Raw genomic sequence first — 18,514 nt, forward strand, 5'->3', positions numbered from 1 at the left:
ATCTGGCCCTTCTTTGGACACTGTGCTAACAAACCTCCAAACGAGCTTCAACGCCATACAACACTCCTTCTGTGGCCTCTAACTGCTTTTAAATGCAAGTAAAACTAAGTGCATGCTCTTCAACCGATTTCTGCCTGCACCCTCCCGCCCGACTAGCATCACTACTCTGGACGGTTCTGACCTAGAATATGTGGACAACTACAAATACCTAGATGTCTGGTTAGACTGTAAACGCTCTTTCCAGACTCACATTAAGCATCTCCAATCCAAAATTAAATCTAGAATCAGCTTCCTATTTTGCAAAAAAGCCTCCTTCACTCATGCCGCCAAACATACCCTCGTAAAACTGACTCTCCTACCGATCCTTGACTTTGGCGATGTCATTTACAAAATAGCCTCCAACACTCTACTCAGCAAACTGGATGTAGTCTATCACAGTGCCATCCGTTTTATCACCAAAGCCCCATATACTACCCGCCACTGCGACCTGTATGCTCTCGTTGGCTGGCCCTCACTACATATCTGTCGCCAAACCCACTGGCTCCAGGTCATCTATAAGTCTTTGCTAGGTAAAGCCCCGCCTTATCTCAGCTCACTGGTCACCATAGCAACACCCACCCGTAGCACGCGCTGCAGCAGGTATATTGGTCATGCACTGGTCATCCTCAAAGTCAACACTTCCTTTGGCCGCCTTTACTTCCAGTTCTCTGCTGCCAATGACTGGAATGAATTGCAACAATCTCTGAAGCTGGAGTCTTATATCTCCTTTAAGCATCATCTGTCAGAGCAGCTTACTGATCACTGTCCCTGTACACAGTAAATAGCACACCCGACTACCCATCCCCATATTATTACTTACCGCTCTTGCTCTTTTGCACCCCAGTAACTCTACCTGCACATCTAGCACTCCATTATTAATGCTAAATTTTAATTATTTTCGCCTCTAGGGCCTATTTATTGCCTACCTCCCTACTCTTCTACATTTGCACACACTGTACATAGTACTGTACACTATTTTTATTTTATGTTATTGACTGTACGTTTGTTTGTGTAACTGTGGTTTTGTCGCACTGCTTTGCTTTATTTATTGCAGTTGTAAATGAGAACTTGTTCTCAACTGGCCTACCTGGTTAAAAATGTTCAGCTCTCCAGAGATGTTCGATCGGGTTCAAGTCTGGGCTCTGGCTGGGCCACTCAAGGACATTCAGAGACTTGTCCCGAAGTTACTTCTGCGTTGTCTTGGCTATGTGCTTAGGGTCATTGTCCTGTTGGAAGGTGAACCTTCGCCACCAGTCTGAGATCCTGAGTGCTCTGGAGCAGGTTTTCATCAAGGATCTCTCTGTACTTTGCTGCGTTCATCTTCCCCTCGTTCCTGGCTAGTCTCCCAGTCCCTGCCACTGAAAAACATCCCCATAGCATGATGCTGCCACCACCATGCTTCACCGTAGGGATGGTGCCAGGTTTCCTCCAGACTTGAATTTTGGCATTCAGGCCAAAGAGCTCAATCTTGGTTTCCTCAGACCAGAGATTCTTGTTTATCATGGTCTGAGAGACCTTTAGGTGCTTTTTAGCAAAATGTGGGTGTGGGTTCCGTCAGGCCACTCTACCATAAAAGCCTGATTGGTTATTTCCTGTCAGAGTGACCATCGGGTTCTTGGTCACCTCCCTGACCAAGGCCCTTCTCCCCCGATTGCTCAGTTTGGCCGAGCGGCCAGCTCTAGGAAGAGTCTTGGTGGTTCCAAACTTCTTCCATTTAAGAATGATGGAGGCCACTGTGTTCTTGGGGACCTTCAATGCTGCAGAATTGTGCCCTTCCCCAGATCTGTGCCTCGACACAATCCTGTCTCGGAGCTCTACGGACAATTCCTTCGACCTCCTGGCTTGGTTTTTGCTCTGACATGCACTGTCAATTGTGGAACTTTATATAGACAGGTGTGTGCCTTTCCAAATCGTGTCCAATCAATTGAATTTACCAGTTTTAGAAACATCTCAAGAATGATCAATGGAAACAGGATGCCCCTGAGCACAATTTCGAGTCTCATAGCAAAAGGGTCTGAATACTTGTATAAAAAACAGAAATACCTTATTTAAATATTTGTAAACATTTCTAAAAACCTGTTTTCGCATTGTCATTATGGGGTATTGTTTGTAGATTAATGAGGAAAATGTTTTATTTAGTTCCCAGTGATGTACTAGGCCGTCTTCACCACCGGCTGGAGGGCATTGCGGTCATGGAAGGAGCAATTCCTGTACCAGGCCGTGATGCAACCGGTCAGGACTCTCTCGATGGTGCAGCGGTAGTATTTGGAGAGGGTCTGGGGTGGCATGCCAAATTTCTTCAGCTGCCTTAGGAAGTAGAGATGCTGTTGCGCCCTCTTGACAAGAGTGGTGGTGTTGTTGGTCCATGTCAAGTCCTCAGTGATGTTGACACCGATGTATTTAAAACTCCTGACTCTTTCTACTGCAGTACTGTTGATCGGGGCATGTTCCCTCATCTGCTTCCTGAAGTGAACAATCAATTCCTTTGTTTTGCTGAGGTTGAGGGAGAGGTTGTTCTCCTGGCACCACAATGCCAGTTCACTTACTTTGAATTGAGTATATTCACATGGAATTGACCTCAAGCTTAGCAAGTACAGTATTTTAGCCTTACAGTGTTCATGATAGCGTTCCACGTTCCAGTGAAGACATCAGTGTTATTGTAGCCCAGGTAGTGCATCTTCAGCTCCTTAGTGAAGTACTCTCTGGTCAGCTAGACAGGAACATGGAGAATGTTGGTATTAGTTCTGTATGGTCAGAGGTTTTACTGTATCACCATGATGAAGGGGACAGTGTTTGCACACTACAGTGGATGGTCACAGGGTCCATAAAAGGACAGGATTTACTCACGTGCTCCCGGAATATGAAGGCCAGGATGGCTGCAGCTAGTTCCGCCAGGAAGATGACCAGGATGAGCATGAAGAACTGCAGGGACACAGGAGAGAGGGCAGGAGGGAGAGAGAGAGAGAGAGGGAGTGGTGGACAAGACATTTAGTGAGAGGAGAGACAGAGAGAGATAAAGGGAGAGAATGAGTCACAGAGTTAGTGTCAGCAAAAGTGAGTGCGAGTCACAAAAAATTCAACATTAACTATGCATGTGGCCTGGTGCGTCGAAGGCAAATTATTATGGCTTATTTATTTTCCATCTATCTCAGGCCAGCATGACTCTCTCTCTCTCTCTCGCTCACACACAAAGAGCAGCAGACGCTTGTTCTCAATGATGACTCCACAGCAGCAAAGGAATGTTTATGACACTGTTATAACGCTGTGACCTACTGTACTATCACGATTACTCTATAATATAACATTTACATTTACATTTAAGTCATTTAGCAGACGCTCTTATCCAGAGCGACTTACAAATTGGTGCATTCACCTTATGATATCCAGTGGAACAACCACTTTACAATAGTGCATCTAACTCTTTTAAGGGGGGGGGGGGGGTTAGAAGGATTACTTTATCCTATCCTAGGTATTCCTTAAAGAGGTGGGGTTTCAGGTGTCTCCGGAAGGTGGTGATTGACTCCGCTGACCTGGCGTCGTGAGGGAGTTTGTTCCACCATTGGGGTGCCAGAGCAGATATAACACAGTGTAGGCCTACTTACAAACATCAGCAGACACTTGTTCTCCCGGATGGCTCCACAGCAGCCCAGGAAGCCCAATAGGAAAAGCATTCCCCCCAGGGCGAGGATGATGTAGACTCCTGTGAAGAGCAGAGGGTTGGCTGCTACGATCTCCTTGAAGCCTGTAGGGTCCACCAGCACCCACACACCCACACCCAGGAGGAAGGAGCCTCCCAGCTGGGAAAAAGAGGGGAGAGGGGGGAAGTGGGGAGAGAGAGGGTTAAGTTTAGTTTATCTGCATATAATAATTACAATTAATGGAAGAAACAGAACACGTGCAGTTGAGGTAGGAAACCTAACAGGGAAACCTAAAACCTCACCAAAGAGGGATGGAGGGAGGGAGAGTTAAATCACTGTCACAATTTCTACTTTTTGAATACGGTACTGAACTCCTTGACTCCTCCATCTTGGCTCCATGTCCATCTTATCAGCAGTAAAAGTAATATTTACATGATAACTGTATGTCAGAGTGTCACTGGCTCTGTAGTAGATCATGAGGAAGTCTGTGGGAGGAGGAAATTGGGTCAGCACTCCCTCTAATGGTGTCTCTGGCTCTGGTCTAGTCTCCCTATCTTTGCAACTGTTCCCCCAAGAGATCATTTCAGCTCTTTCATACTACCAATCTGTTACATTTGTATACCTCTTGCAGGGGAGTAACATGTAAAATGTTGTGTGCTCCTTATGTTTCCTTATGTGGTAGTATGGCAAAGTAACTGAATGTTGAAGGCTTCAATGAAAAGTCATAGCAAGCCAAGAGCAGTCTCCGGGAGATATTTCCACCTCTGAGAGAAGTCGCTGGTGTAGAGCCGACAGCTTCCTCCAGCCAATCTTCCAGCTTTCCATCAGCCCTGAGTGCCCTGCCCACCTCTCTGCCATAGAAACCTCTCCACTTTCTTTGCCAGCTACCTGACAAACAGGGATCTCTGTCGTCTGTAACTACGGAGACGGCGACTCCTAGCATCGTTCACCCACTTCCACGAGAGAGTCCCCACCAATATATATCTTTTTTTTTATTACTGTGTGGTAATAATGTCTGTTGGCTTTCTGACCTGCTAACACAGAGAGTGGGGGAATGCATTTAAAGTAGTACTACCGACACATGGAAGTGGGTTTGGGGAAGCCAAGGAAGGGTAAAAGAGGTGAACAGGTTGGGGTATAACTACTGAGTAAAGGGGTTAAATCAACACTTAGGATTCTGCTCTTTCATTTATTGTTTCATGAACTGTAGGGGTGGGGAGAGGGATGGGGTTGAGGGGGAGAGATAGGGAAGAGTAGCGATAAAGAAAGGGGTGATAAAACAAATATACAGGTTGTATATCGTCACATACACCGAATAAGTGCAGTGAAATGTTTATATTTCTATTACACATTCTCATTCCCAGCAACAACCTGGTGAATAAATTGGCCAATTGTACACTGGGGAAGACTAGTTGGCCATGACCTGACTGCAGTTCTGCGTCATAACCAACTTTAGTGGGCAAATGCTCAACTTCGATGGACACTGGCACGTTGAAGAAGTGGGTTCTTCAAGGATCAGTCCCGGTTTCAACTTCACGGGGCAGATGGCAGACAGCGTGTATGGCGTCGTGTGGGCGTCCATGACGCAAGGATTTGTACACAATTCCTGGAAGCTGAATGTCCCAGTTCTTCCATGGCCTGCATACTCACCAGACATGTCAACCATTGAGCGTGTTTGGGATGCTCTGGATCGATGTGTATGACAGCGTGTTCCAGTTCCTGCCAATATCCAGAGGAGTGGGACAACATTCCACAGACCACAATCAACAGCCTGATCAACTCTATGCAAAGGAGATGTGTCGCGCTGCATGAGCCAAATGGTGGTCACACCAGATACTGACTGGTTTTCTGATCTACGGCCCCTACCTTTTTTTTTTTAAGGTATCTGTGACCAACAGATGCATATCTCTATTCCCAGTCATGTGAAATCCATGGGATTAGATCCTAATTAATTGATTTCAATTCCTATTTTGATTTCCTTATATGAACTGTAACTCAGTAAAATCTTTGAAATTGTTGCATGTTGCATTTATATTTTTGTTCAGTGTAGATAACTCGTGAGGATGAAAGGGAGTAGAGATCTGAGGACATAAGGAAAGGAGGGGTGAAGGAGAGGCAAAAGACTGGTTATATCTCCTATGACTGTTTTGACACTGTTATAACGCAAAGGGACATTTTCGAGCGGTTCTCGAGAAACAATACTGTTGTGTAAACTTGCAAAATTCTCGTACGCTACTTCCGGTAGTTGCGCACGACACTCTCCCCCCTCCAAGCAGTGCAGTGTAAACAGAACTGTCTCGTTGAGCTCAACACGAATACAGTATAAATGGTAATAGCAGAGCAATGTTTTGAAACAGCTGTACAGATATTTTCCTTATATTTGAAATTGGAGTAACTGCCTGTCACGGTAGCTGCCACTTCTCGGCTGCACTGAGCCACGTAAAACTATGGAATCCCATTCCCGCCACTAACATTTTTATTTACATTTTGAGATAAGTTTGTCAAACTACGTAAGTAAAACATTTTAGATAGTAGATCAGGCCTGGGCAATTATTTTCCATGGATGGCCACATTATAATATATTTTTGCCCTCGTGGGCCAGAATCATATTACAGTATTATACATAATGTGCATGACTGTGTTGACAGCTATATCTACTGCAAATCACGTCCAGATATGCTACTTAACATTTTTAACATACACAGAAATAAACACATTTTTTATTCCCCCCATGTTTTCTTTTTGGTAGGTATTTTCATTATTAAACATGCAATGAACTGCGCGGAGGGAAAATTACACTGCGCATTCAGCACCACGGACAGAACTCTTGTTTAACGGGTACGCACAAAAACACAAGGAGAGAGAGCTCAACATTACATTTAAACTACTCAATCAGTGTGAGGAGTGAAGTCTCTGATGGGCATTGACTAGAGCAGTGAAGTCAGGTATAGTTTCTGGCGTCGCTATGCGCAGGATTGCTGAGAGGTGAGAGTCAGTAAGAGATGATCTGTGCCTTGACTTGTTATATTTCATCACTGAAAATGTCTGTTCACATACATAGGTTGACCCAAACAGTACAAACATCTTCTGAGCATGAATCCTAATCTTTGGAAAGTTTTATTCATCGTGAGATGCATAGAACCTCGACAGTGACATTGTTTTGAATAGTTCTACAATCACTGCATCAGACTGAAGATCGATCAACTCAAATTGCAGGTCAGTGGGAGCGTTATCCACATTGAAGGCGAAAGGAGAGGAAACCAACAGCATGTCTTTTTCCAACACTTTGAAATCCTCAAAACGACAAGAAAACTCACGTTCAAAGCACGCAGAGGCGATGTATACTTCTCCCGCTGGTCATCTGATTGGGAACGGACTAGTAGTGTTGGAAGGTGGGTGAGATGGAAGGTGGGTGTTGGCATATATTTAGCGGGTCAGGAGGAGTAATTTTCCCTTGAAAGATTTGACAAGGCTGTACATCTGATGTGCAAAAAGGCCCTTCCCTTGTAGTTTGGAATTCAGTTCATTAATGAGGGCCATGATGTCCACGGGGAAGGCAAGCCCTGAAAAAACAGCGCCGGAAGAAATGGCAGCAATTTTACGGGCGCCCAACCAATTGTGCTATTATGTGGGGGGGTTTTCGCGTTATTTGTAACTTATTTTGTACATAATGTTTCTGCAACTATCTTATGCAAAAAAAGAGCTTCTGGATATCAGGACAGCGATCACTCACCTCGGATTAGACAAAGATTTTTTCCACAACAAGAACGACGCACAAGACATTCTCCAAACACCCCACAAGGCCGACATCCCCGTTATTTGCAAGAGGAAGCGACGCAGGTACAGAGGACAAAGAGCCGGATGCTTGGTCAGGACCCGGAGAAGGCGACTGGGAAAGCTGCCTTTACCGTCAATACTACTCGCCAACGTGCAATCATTGGACAATAAATTAGACGAGGTATGATCAAGAATATCCTACCAACGGGACATAAAAAACTGTAATATCCTATGTTTCATGAAATCGTGGCTGAATGACGACATGGATTTTCAGCTAGCGGGAAAGACGCTGCACTGCACCGGTAAGATAGGAGAGTATAGTAGTGATAAATTGCAGGCCACACTACTTGCCGAGAGAGTTTTCAGCTATACTTTTCGTGGCTGTTTATTTACCACCACAGAAAGATGCTGGCACTAAGACCGCACTCAGTCAGCTGTATAAGGAAATAAGCAAACAGGAAACCACTCACCCAGAGGTGGCGCTCCTAGTGGCCGGAGACTTTAACCTGTTATGGCTGCAAGGGAAATTATTGAGTAGCCAGAAAAAAGGTGCCCATTTCAAACGGCCTCGTACTCAATTCTTGCTCGTACAATATGCATATTATTTATTACCTTTGGATATAAAACACCTTCTAGTTTCTAAAACAGGTTTAATTATTTCTCTAAGTGAAACATAACTCTTTTTACAGCCCATTTTCTGGAAAAAGTGAATTTTCCAAGAAGCTATGTCTCTCTTCAAGATACTCTCTATAAAAGGCCTTGGCACTTGGGACTGTACAAACACGTCACACATCTTCCCCTGGTTGTCATGCGGAAGTGAGAGAAAAAAGGACTTGATTATCTCTGTCAGGGACTGAAAGGAACCTCTTTGAGTGATAAGTGCGCACTTTATAATTTTTTCTGGGCGCGAAGTAGGAACTGGACCGCGCTCCTGGAAAACACTCGTTATAGGTGAATATGACCTCCAGCTTCGATTTTCTTTGATACATGTCACAAAATCATCCTAAAGTATGTTTTTTCAATATACTTTAATTATATTATTGAAATTTATTCTGGACTTTAGACGTGATGCGACGCAAGAATTTTGTCAAGACGGAGAGGTTAGCATGGCATGGCCAGTGTGTCATGCTAATTCAACAGGGACATCGTTCGTTCTAGGTCCAAATGAACACGGTTCTGAACAAAGGACCCTTTGGAGAACATTCTGATGGAAAATCAACAAAGATAAGGACCCAATTTGGGATGCTTTTTCATATATCTGTCGAACTGTGCTATCGCTAGCGTTTGACTAGAATCAATGCTGCTGTGTGCTAGCTATTGTAGTAAGCTAATATAACGATATATTGTGTTTTCGCTGTAAAACACTTCAGAAATCGGAAATATTGTCTGTATTCACAAGATCTTTCTCTTTCATTAGCTATCCACCATATATTTTTCTGAAATCTTTTCTGATGTGAAATTAGAAGTAGACGTTGGTGTCTGTTTTCTCTGGCTACTGCCGTGCGATTTCTTACTGTAGCTATGATGGTAGCAGTAATGTAAAACTGATTTATAGCTAAAATATGCATTTTTTTTGAACAAAACATAGATTTATTGTGTAACATGTTATAGGACTGTCATCTGAGGGAGTTTTTTCTAGGTTATTTAGGTTAGTTCTAGGTTAGTTAGGTTGGCTTTGCATGCTAGCTGCATGCTAGCTGCATGCTACCGGTGCTGTGAAAAATATGTCTCTCTTTTTGTATTTGGTGGTGAGCTAACATGAATATATGTGGTGTTTTCGCTGTAAAACATTTAAAGAATCTGAAATATTGTCTGTATTCACAAGATCTTTCTCTTTCATTAGCTATCCACCATATATTTCTCTGAAATGTTTTCTGAAGTGTAATAAGGTAGTTGACGTTGGTGTCTGTATTTTCTCTGGCTACTCCCGTGCGATTTCTTACTGTAACTATGATGGTAGCAGTAATGTAAAACTGATTTATAGCTAAAATATGCATTTTTTTTGAACAAAACATAGATTTATTGTGTAACATGTTATAGGACTGTCATCTGAGGTAGTTTTTTCTAGGTTATTTAGGTTGGTTCTAGGTTAGTTAGGTTGGCTTGTGCATGCTAAATGCAGCCTACTTGTGCTGTGAAAAATGTCTTTCTGTCTTTTTTTATTTGGTGGTGACCTAACATAAATATATGTGGTGTTTTCTCTGTAAAACATTTAAAAAATCGGACATGTTGGCTGGATTGACAAGATGTTTATCTTTCAAATGCTGTATTGGACTTGTTAATGTGTGAAAGTTAAATATTTTACAAAAATAGATTTTGAATTTCGCGCTCTGCACTTGGACAGGCTGTTGTCATATTGATCCCGATGTCGGGCTTGCAGCCTGAAGAAGTTAAAGCAGGGAAACTTAAATCAGTTCTACCAAATTTCTATCAACATGTTAAATGTGCAACCAGAGGGAAAAAAATTCTAGATCACCTGTACTCCATACCCAGAGACACGTCCAAAGCTCTCCCTCGCCCTCCAGTTGGTAAATCCGACCACAACTCTATCCTCCTGATTCCTGCTTACAAGCAAAAATTAAAGCAGGAAGTACCAGTGACTCGGTCAATAAAAAAGTGGTCAGATGAAGCAGATGCTAAACTACAGGACTGTTTTGCTATCACAGACTGGAACATGTTCTGGGATTCTTCCGATGCCATTGAGGAGTACACCACATCAGTCACTGGCTTTATCAATAAGTGTATCGAGGACGTCGTCCCCACAGTGACTGTACCCCAACAAGAAGCCATGGATTACAGGCAACATTCGCACTAAGCTAAAGGGTAGAGCTGCTGCTTTCAGGGTGCGGTACTCTAACCCGGAAGCTTACAAGAAATCATGCTATGCCCTGCGATGAACCATCAAACAGGCAAAGCGTCAATACACGGCTAAGATTGAATCATACTACACCGGCTCCAATGCTCGTCTTATGTGGCAGGGCTTGCAAACTATTACAGACTACAAAGGGAAGCACAGCCGCAAGCTGCCCAGTAACACGAGCCTACCAGACGAGCTAAATCACTTCTATGCTCGCTTCGAGGCAAGCAACACTGAGGCATGCATGAGAGCATCAGCTGTACCGGACGACTGTGTGATCATGCTCTCCTTAGCCGACGTGAGTAAGACCTTTAACTTCTTATGGCTGCAGGGGCAGTATTGACTAGCTTGGATGAAAGGTCCCCAGAGTAAACGGCCTGCTCCTCAGTACCAATTACTAATATATGCATATTATTATTAGTATTGGATAGAAAACACTCTGAAGTTTCTAAAACTGTTTGAATTATCTCTGTGAGTATAACATAACTCATATGGCAGGCAAAAACCTGAGAAAAAATCCAAACAGGAAGTGGAAATTCTGAGGCTGGTTGAGTTTCAACCAAGATCCCATTGAAATCACAGCGAGATATGAATGAGTATTCACTTCCTACGGCTTCCACTAGATGTCAACAGTCTGTAGAACTTTGTCTGATGACTCTAATGTGAAGGGGGGCCGAAGGAGACAGGAATGAGTCACCACTGCCATGAGGTAAACATTATTTGACCACGCCCGTTCACGTGAGAGGCAGCTCCGTTCCATCGCTCATCTGAAGTCAATGTAATTCTCCGGTTGGAACGTTATTCAAGATTTATTTTAACAACATTCTAAAGATTGATTCAATACATCGTTTGACATGTTTCTACTGACTGTTACGGAACTTTTGGACATTTCCTCAGGTTTTAGTGAACGCGCTTCGTGACTTTGGAATTGTTTACCAAACGCGCTAACCAAAGTAGCTAATTGGACATAAATAACGGACATTATCGAACAAATCAAGCATTTATTGTGGACCTGGGATTCCTGGGAGTGCATTCTGATGAAGATCATCAAAGGTAAGGGAATATTTATCATGTAATTTCTGGTTTCTGTTGACTCAAACATGGCGGCTAATTTGACTATTATTCTGAGCGCCGTCTCAGATTATTGCATGGTTTGCTTTTTCCGTAAAGTTTTTTTGAAATCTGACACAGCGGTTGCATTAAGGAGAGGTATATCTATAATTCCATGTGTATAACTTGTATTATCATCTACATTTATAATGAGTATTTCTGTTGAAACGATGTGGCTATGCAAAATCACTTGATGTTTTTGGAACTAGTGAATGTAACGCGCCAATGTAAACTCAGATTTTTTTTATATAAATATGAACTTTATCAAACAAAACATACATGTATTGTGTAACATGACGTCCTATGATTGTCATCTGATGAAGATCATCAAAGGTTAGTGATACTATTTGTGCTTTTTGTGACTGCTATCTGTCGCTGGAAAAATGGCTGTGCTTATTGTGGATTGGTGTGACCTAACATAATCGTTTGTAGTGCTTTCGCTGAAAAGCATATTTGAAATCGGACACTTTGGTGGGATTAACAACAAGATTACCTTTAAAATGGTATAAGACACATGTATGTCTGAGGAATTTTAATTATGAGATTTCTGTTTTTTGAATTTGGCGCCCTGCACTTTCACTGGCTGTTGTCATATCATCCCGTTAACGGGATTGCAGCCATAAGAAGTTAATTAAACAGGTCAACATACACAAGGCTGAGGGGCCAGACGGATTATCAGGACGTGTGCTTCGAGCATGTGCTGACCAACTGGCAGGTGTCTTCACTGACATTTTCAACATGTCCCTGATTGAGTCTGTAATACCAACATGTTTCAAGCAGACCACCATAGTCCCTGTGCCCAAGAACACAAAGACAACCTGCCTAAATGACTACAGACCCGTAAGCACTCACGTCCGTAGCCATGAAGTGCTTTGAAAGGCTGGTAATGGCTCACATCAACAGCATTTTCCCAGAAACCCTAGACCCACTCCAATTTGCATACCGCACAAACAGATCCACAGATGATGCAATCTCTATTGCACTCCACACTGCCCTTTCCCACCTGGAAAAAAGGAACACTTATGTGAGAATGCTTTTCATTGACTACAGCTCAGCGCTCAACACCATAGTACCCTCAAAGCTCATCACTAAGCTAAGGATCCTGGGACTAAACACCTCCCTCTGCAACTGGATCCTGGACTCCCTGACGGGCCACCCCCAGGTGGTGAGGGTAGGTAGCAACACATCTGCCACGCTGATCCTCAACACTGGAGCTCCCCAGGGGTGCGTGCTCAGTCCCCTCCTGTACTCCCTGTTCACCCACGACTGCATGGCCAGGCACGACTCCAACACCATCATTAAGTTTGCAGACGACACAACAGTGGTAGGCCTGATCACCGACAACGACGAGACAGCCTATAGGGAAGAGGTCAGAGACCTGGCTGGGTGGTGCCAGAATAACAACCTATCCCTCAACATAACCAAGACTAAGGAGATGATTGTGGACTACAGGAAAAGGAGGACCGAGCACGCCCCCATTATTATCAATGGGGCTGTAGTGGAGTAGGTTGAGAGCTTCAAGTTCCTTGGTGTCCTGTCGTGGCAGAATCAGATTTAGCTAAGTAACATAGATGTTATTTTCATCATATGCTTGTGAGATACTTGTCATTAGAAGGGGGCCCTTTGGACTATAGGATTGGCAGTGCATTTTTCCTTCTGAGCTAGGGATTAGTAACTTGGGGCCTGAGAGGGGAGAGGTCAGGCTTGTCTTCATATGTCAATGTATATGTTAAACCATGTGGTGCTATGTAGAATATCAGAAGGGGAGGAGGACAGAGTGGAACGTTGTTTCTTATGGGAATGTGTCTGTAACTATTCCTAAACCATGTGACGGGATGGCGTTATTAATGGGGAACCAGTTAGTTATCTCATACAATGTCTGTACGCCAGTCACTCCCTACTTTTCTCATAGGGGGAAGGAGTTTGGCAGTGTTTGGAACCATTGTATTTCCCCTCTGAGTTTGCCCTTATCTTGATCTAGTATATGACCTAAGAGGCTCACTGTCTTTTCTGAACCTATCCAGGAGGGGGTGTATTTGAGATGGGAGTATCTCAAATGACAATTGATATGTGCCATTGGATGAGGTTATGTTTTGGTAAACAGTGAGGTATCAAGCATGAGATTGAAACCTTGTCTTGGGAGATCAAACTGAACGATGATTTATAGCTGATGCGGTCTAGCGATAGGATACTCCTCTTTCGGGTAAAGGATAAGTAAGTTGAGAGGGGTGTATCTTGGCTATAAATGAAACTAAGAATTGTTTTGTAAGCACTCTCAGAGAATTCATTTATAGACACTGAATTGATCTGAGAGTCAAAAAAGGGCTTTGGTGAAGCTTATATATATATTAAAGATGTACTTTATAAAATAACTCTGACTTGTGTGTGGTTGACTCTCTCTCTCTCTTTATTGAGTAATACAGGAAATTACCATGACAGTCCACATCAACAACAAACTAGAATGGTCCAAACACACCAAGAAAGCTGTGAAGAGGGCACGACAAAGCCTATTCCCCCTCAGGAAACGAAAAGATTTGGCATGGGTTCTGAGATCCTCAAAAGGTTCTACAGCTGCAACATCGAGAGCATCCTGACTGGTTGCATCACAGCCTGGTACGGCAATTGCTCGTCCTCTGATCGCAAGGCACTACAGAGGGTAATGCGTACGGCCCAGTACATCATTGGGGCTAAGCTGCCTGCTATCCAGGACCTCTACACCAGGCGTGTCAGAGGAAGGCCCAAAAAATTGTCAAAGACCCCAGCCACAGACGGTTCTCTCTACTACCGCATGGCAAGCGGTACTGGAGTGCCAAGTCTAGGACAAAAAGGCTTCTCAACAGTTTTTACCCCCAAGCCATAAGACTCCTGAACAGGTAATCAAATGGCTACCCGGACTATTTGCATTGTGTGCCCCCCCAACCCCTCTTTTTACGCTGCTGCTGCTCTCTGTTTATCATATATGCATAGTCGCTTTAACTATACATTCATATACATACTACCTCAATTGGGCCGACCAACCAGTGCTCCCACACATTGGCTAACTGGGCTATCTGCATTGTGTCCCGCCACCCGCCACCCGCCAATCCCTCTTTTACACTACTGCTACTCTCTGTTCATCATATATGCATAGTCACTTTAACCATATCTACATGTACATACTACCTCAATCAGCCTGACGAACCGGTGTCTGTATGTAGCCTCGCTACTTTTATAGCCTCGCTACTGTATATAGCCTGTCTTTTTACTTGTCACGCCCTGGCCTTAGTTATCTTTGTTTTCTTTATTATTTTAGTTAGGCCCGGGTGTGACATGGGGAATGTATGTGTTTTGTATTTGTCTAGGGGTTTTGTATGTTTATGGGGCAGTGTCTAGGTGTATGTATGTCTATGGTTGCCTAGATTGGTTCTCAATTAGAGACAGCTGTCTATCGTTGTCTCTGATTGGGAACCATATTTAGGCAGCCATATTCATTAGGAAGTTCGTGGGTAATTGTCTATGTCTATGTGTAGTGTTTAGTGTCAGCACTATTTTGGATTATAGCGTCACGTTCGTTCGTTTGTTGTTTTGTAGTTTGTAAAATGTTCTTCGTTTCGTGTCATTAAACGAGGAAAATGTATTCACTTCACGCTGCGCCTTGGTCCTCCTCTCTTCCACCATATAACGATCGTGACATTACTGTTGTTTTAATTCTTTACTTACCTATTGTTCACCTAACACCTTTTTTGCACTATTGGTTAGAGCCTGTAAGTAAGCATTCGGTGCACGTGAGAAATAAACTGATTTGATTTGATACCTCAATAAAGACATATTTCGATGTCCACTCTTGCTGGAACATTGCCTACTTTCCTTTTCTTTGAAATCTTTAGAAAAATGAATTTTTGCGCAATTTCTAGCTAGCTACTATTTGTAACGGTGACGTGTGTGTCAGCCTGTCAGTCAATGTCTGTCCTCGTGCAGTTGTTATACATGCCTTCAAAATAAATGTCCCAAAAGCGGTGGGAGTTAAATCATTACACAAAGGCGAGTATTCATTGGGATTTTTATTTGAATAACAAATACGTCTTTCAAAACTTTACTATAGCAAGTTCTTTATGTGATCTGAGCATGATTTCGCGGGCCGTATTGAATCAGGTCGCGGGCCGCATACGGCCCCCGGACCGGCCTTTGCCCAGCCTGTAGTAGATCATAAAATGTTTTTTAATTTGTAACATTGTGTGTTGATTTCAGAGGTGGCACCACAGGTCCCAGAGTGGTGGGGTGGAAATTGTTTTCCTGGTGCCCAGGAAGGCTAACCTAACCAGGGAAAACTACAGGTATGACAGTAATAAAAATTGTTTTATATGGGCTATGATGGCGCAATGGAGTGCGTAACTGGCTGCAGGGAATTCAGGCGCAGGAGAGCAGAGATGCGTAGCAAACGGAGCCCTTTATTGAGGCGAACAAAACACGGCACTCAGAAAACTAACCTCACACGGGTTACAATAACCCGGCGCAAACCAGCCTGGAGTACACATACATTTACACATAACAATTCCACCCACAGACATGGGGGGAAACAGAGGGTTATATGCAAGACGAGTAATGAGGGAATGCAAACCAGGTGTGCGGGAAAACAAGACAAAACAAATGGAAAATGAAAGGTGGATCGGCGATGGCTAGAAGACCGGTTACGTCGACCGCCGAACGCCGCCCAAACAAGGAGAGGAACAGACCTCGGCGGAAGTCGTGACAGATGGGACCAGATTTCTTCTAATCAGGTCACATGTTGTTTTTTTTACTCCTGGCCTTAGGGAGGATTAAAACATGAAAATCCTGTCAAACAAGTCGTGAGGCGAATCAGTCTAAACAGTACTTTGTCCCTCCTTTCAATGCTTTTTGTCTATTTTTTTAGTAAACCGAATCAAAAGTGCTGGGGCGAATGCCAGCTTGCCACACGTACTGCTGTGCGGATCTCTGCAACAAATTAAGAAACATAACCTACATGTATGATTTATACTGTATGTATCTTATTTTCGGGTCGCTGGAATGAGCTTCGATACAAACACCTCATGTCAACTACCCGGTGACTTATACCCCCGTTTTCAGTCGTAATTTGCATTTACCACATAGCCCAATGATTTGCATGATATTGATTAAAATGAAGCATGGTTTGTTGTAAGGTAGGCCTACTGTACTTTCATATTTGTATTAGAAGGGTAATCATTCTTTTTTTTTTTATAGGCTAACGTTACTTGATGAAGCTTTAGCTAGCAGTAAACTCTGCTTTTGTCTTGAAGCTAAAATGTAATGAGTGTAAAGACGAGAAAACACTTTAATTGTCTGCATATGTTTGTGAATTGTTGCGTTAATAGTGTAATATGGTAGATGCATGAAAAAGTGCTTGCTTAATGGTAGCTAGTGGCTAGCTAGTTTAATAGTTGAATAGTTTGTAATACTTAGCCTCCTGGCTAGTGGCTACTGTGACATTTACGGTACTTTTGAGTTGCAAAGCAAGAACCAAACAAACCCTCTCTCGGCTCTTGACATTCCCGTCGCTAATGTGAATTGAAAAGTGTATGTGCAGATTATGTAAATATACATTTCATCCCAATAACTCAATTTAGAGTGAATATGTCTATCTGTAGTCTTTATGCCAGAGCAGGGGGTGGGTTAAGGCACATACAGTGCCTTCAGAAAGTAGTCACACCCCTTGACTTTTCCCACATTTGTTGTGTTACAGCCTAAGTTTAAAATTGATTAAATTGAGAATTTTCGTGACACAACATCCCACAATGTCAAAGTGGAATTGTGTTTTTTTTTGAATTTTTACAAATTATTAAAAAATGAAAAGCTCATGCCTTGAGTCAATACGTATTCAATCCCTTTGCTATGGCAAGCCTAAATAAGTTCATGAGTAAAAATGTGCTTAACAATTCACATTATAAGTTGCATGGACTCACTCCGTGTTCAATAATTGTCATGGTGTATCAATAAACCCAGTCACTACAAAGATATAGGTGTCCTTCCAAACTCAGTCGCCAGAGAGGAAGGAAACCACTCAGGGATTTTATCATGAGGCCAATGGTAACTTTAAGACTGTTCCAGAGTTTAATGGCTGTGATAGGAGACAACTGAGGATGGATCAACAACATTGTAGTTACTCCACAATACTAACCTAAATGACAGAGTGAAAAGAAGGAAGCCTGTACAGCATAAAAACATTCTAAAACATGCATCCTGTTTGCAACAAGGCACTAAAGTAATACTGCAAAGCAATTCACTTTTTGTCCTGAATAAAAAATGTTTTATTGGATTTGCCCCAAACATAACACATTACTAAGTACCATTCTCCATATGTTCAACCATAGTGGTGGCTGCATCATGTACATTTACATTGACATTTTAGTCATTTAGCAGACGCTCTTATCCAGAGCGACTTACAGTAGAGTGCATACACTTTTTATAACTCTTTTTTTTTATTAAAAAAAAAAGAAATTTACATACTGAGACAAGGATATCCCTACCGGCCAAACCCTCCCTAACCCGGACGACACTATGCCAATTGTGCGTCGCCCCACGGACCTCCCGGTTGCGGCCGGCTGCGACAGAGCCTGGGCGCGAACCCAGCCCAGCCTGGGCGCGAACCCAGAGACTCTGGTGACGCAGCTAGCACTGAGATGCGTGCCCTAGACCACTGCGCCACCCGGGAGGTCGGATGTATGGGAATGTGTGTAATCGTTAAGAACTGGGGAGTTTTTCAGGATAAAGAAACAGAACGGAGCTAAGCACAGAAAAAATCCTAGAGCAAAACCAGGTTCAGTCTGCTTTCCACCAGAAATTGAAAGATGAATTCACCTTTCAGCAGGTCAATAACCTAAAACACAAGGCCAAATCTACACTGGAGTTGCTTACCAAGAAGACAGTGAATGTTTGAGTGGCCGAGTTACAGTTTTGACTTAAATCTGCTTGAAAATCTATGGCGAGACTTGAAAATTGTTGTCTAGCAATGATCAACAATCAATTTGACAGCGCTTGAAGAATTTTGAAAAGAATAATGTACAAATATTATACAATACAAGTGTGCAAAGAACTGAAGGACATACCCAGACTCACA

At 43.0% G+C, this 18,514-nt stretch overlaps 1 protein-coding gene across 2 annotated transcripts in view; it reads right to left on the reverse strand.

Annotated features, from left to right (window-relative positions):
* LOC139540424 (tetraspanin-18B) overlaps positions 1-18,514 on the reverse strand; it is a 119,519-nt gene that overhangs the window by 10,286 nt on the left and 90,719 nt on the right. For both annotated transcript variants that reach the window (XM_071344229.1, XM_071344228.1), the window contains exons 4-6: positions 3,642-3,836; positions 2,887-2,961; positions 2,651-2,749 (exon numbers count right to left, since the gene is read on the reverse strand). In XM_071344229.1, the coding sequence (XP_071200330.1) occupies positions 2,651-2,749; positions 2,887-2,961; positions 3,642-3,836 (369 nt within the window). The remainder of the gene's footprint in view (positions 1-2,650; positions 2,750-2,886; positions 2,962-3,641; positions 3,837-18,514) is intronic.

The sequence above is a fragment of the Salvelinus alpinus genome, chromosome 15, assembly GCF_045679555.1.
Source record: "Salvelinus alpinus chromosome 15, SLU_Salpinus.1, whole genome shotgun sequence".
NCBI lineage: Eukaryota > Metazoa > Chordata > Actinopteri > Salmoniformes > Salmonidae > Salvelinus > Salvelinus alpinus.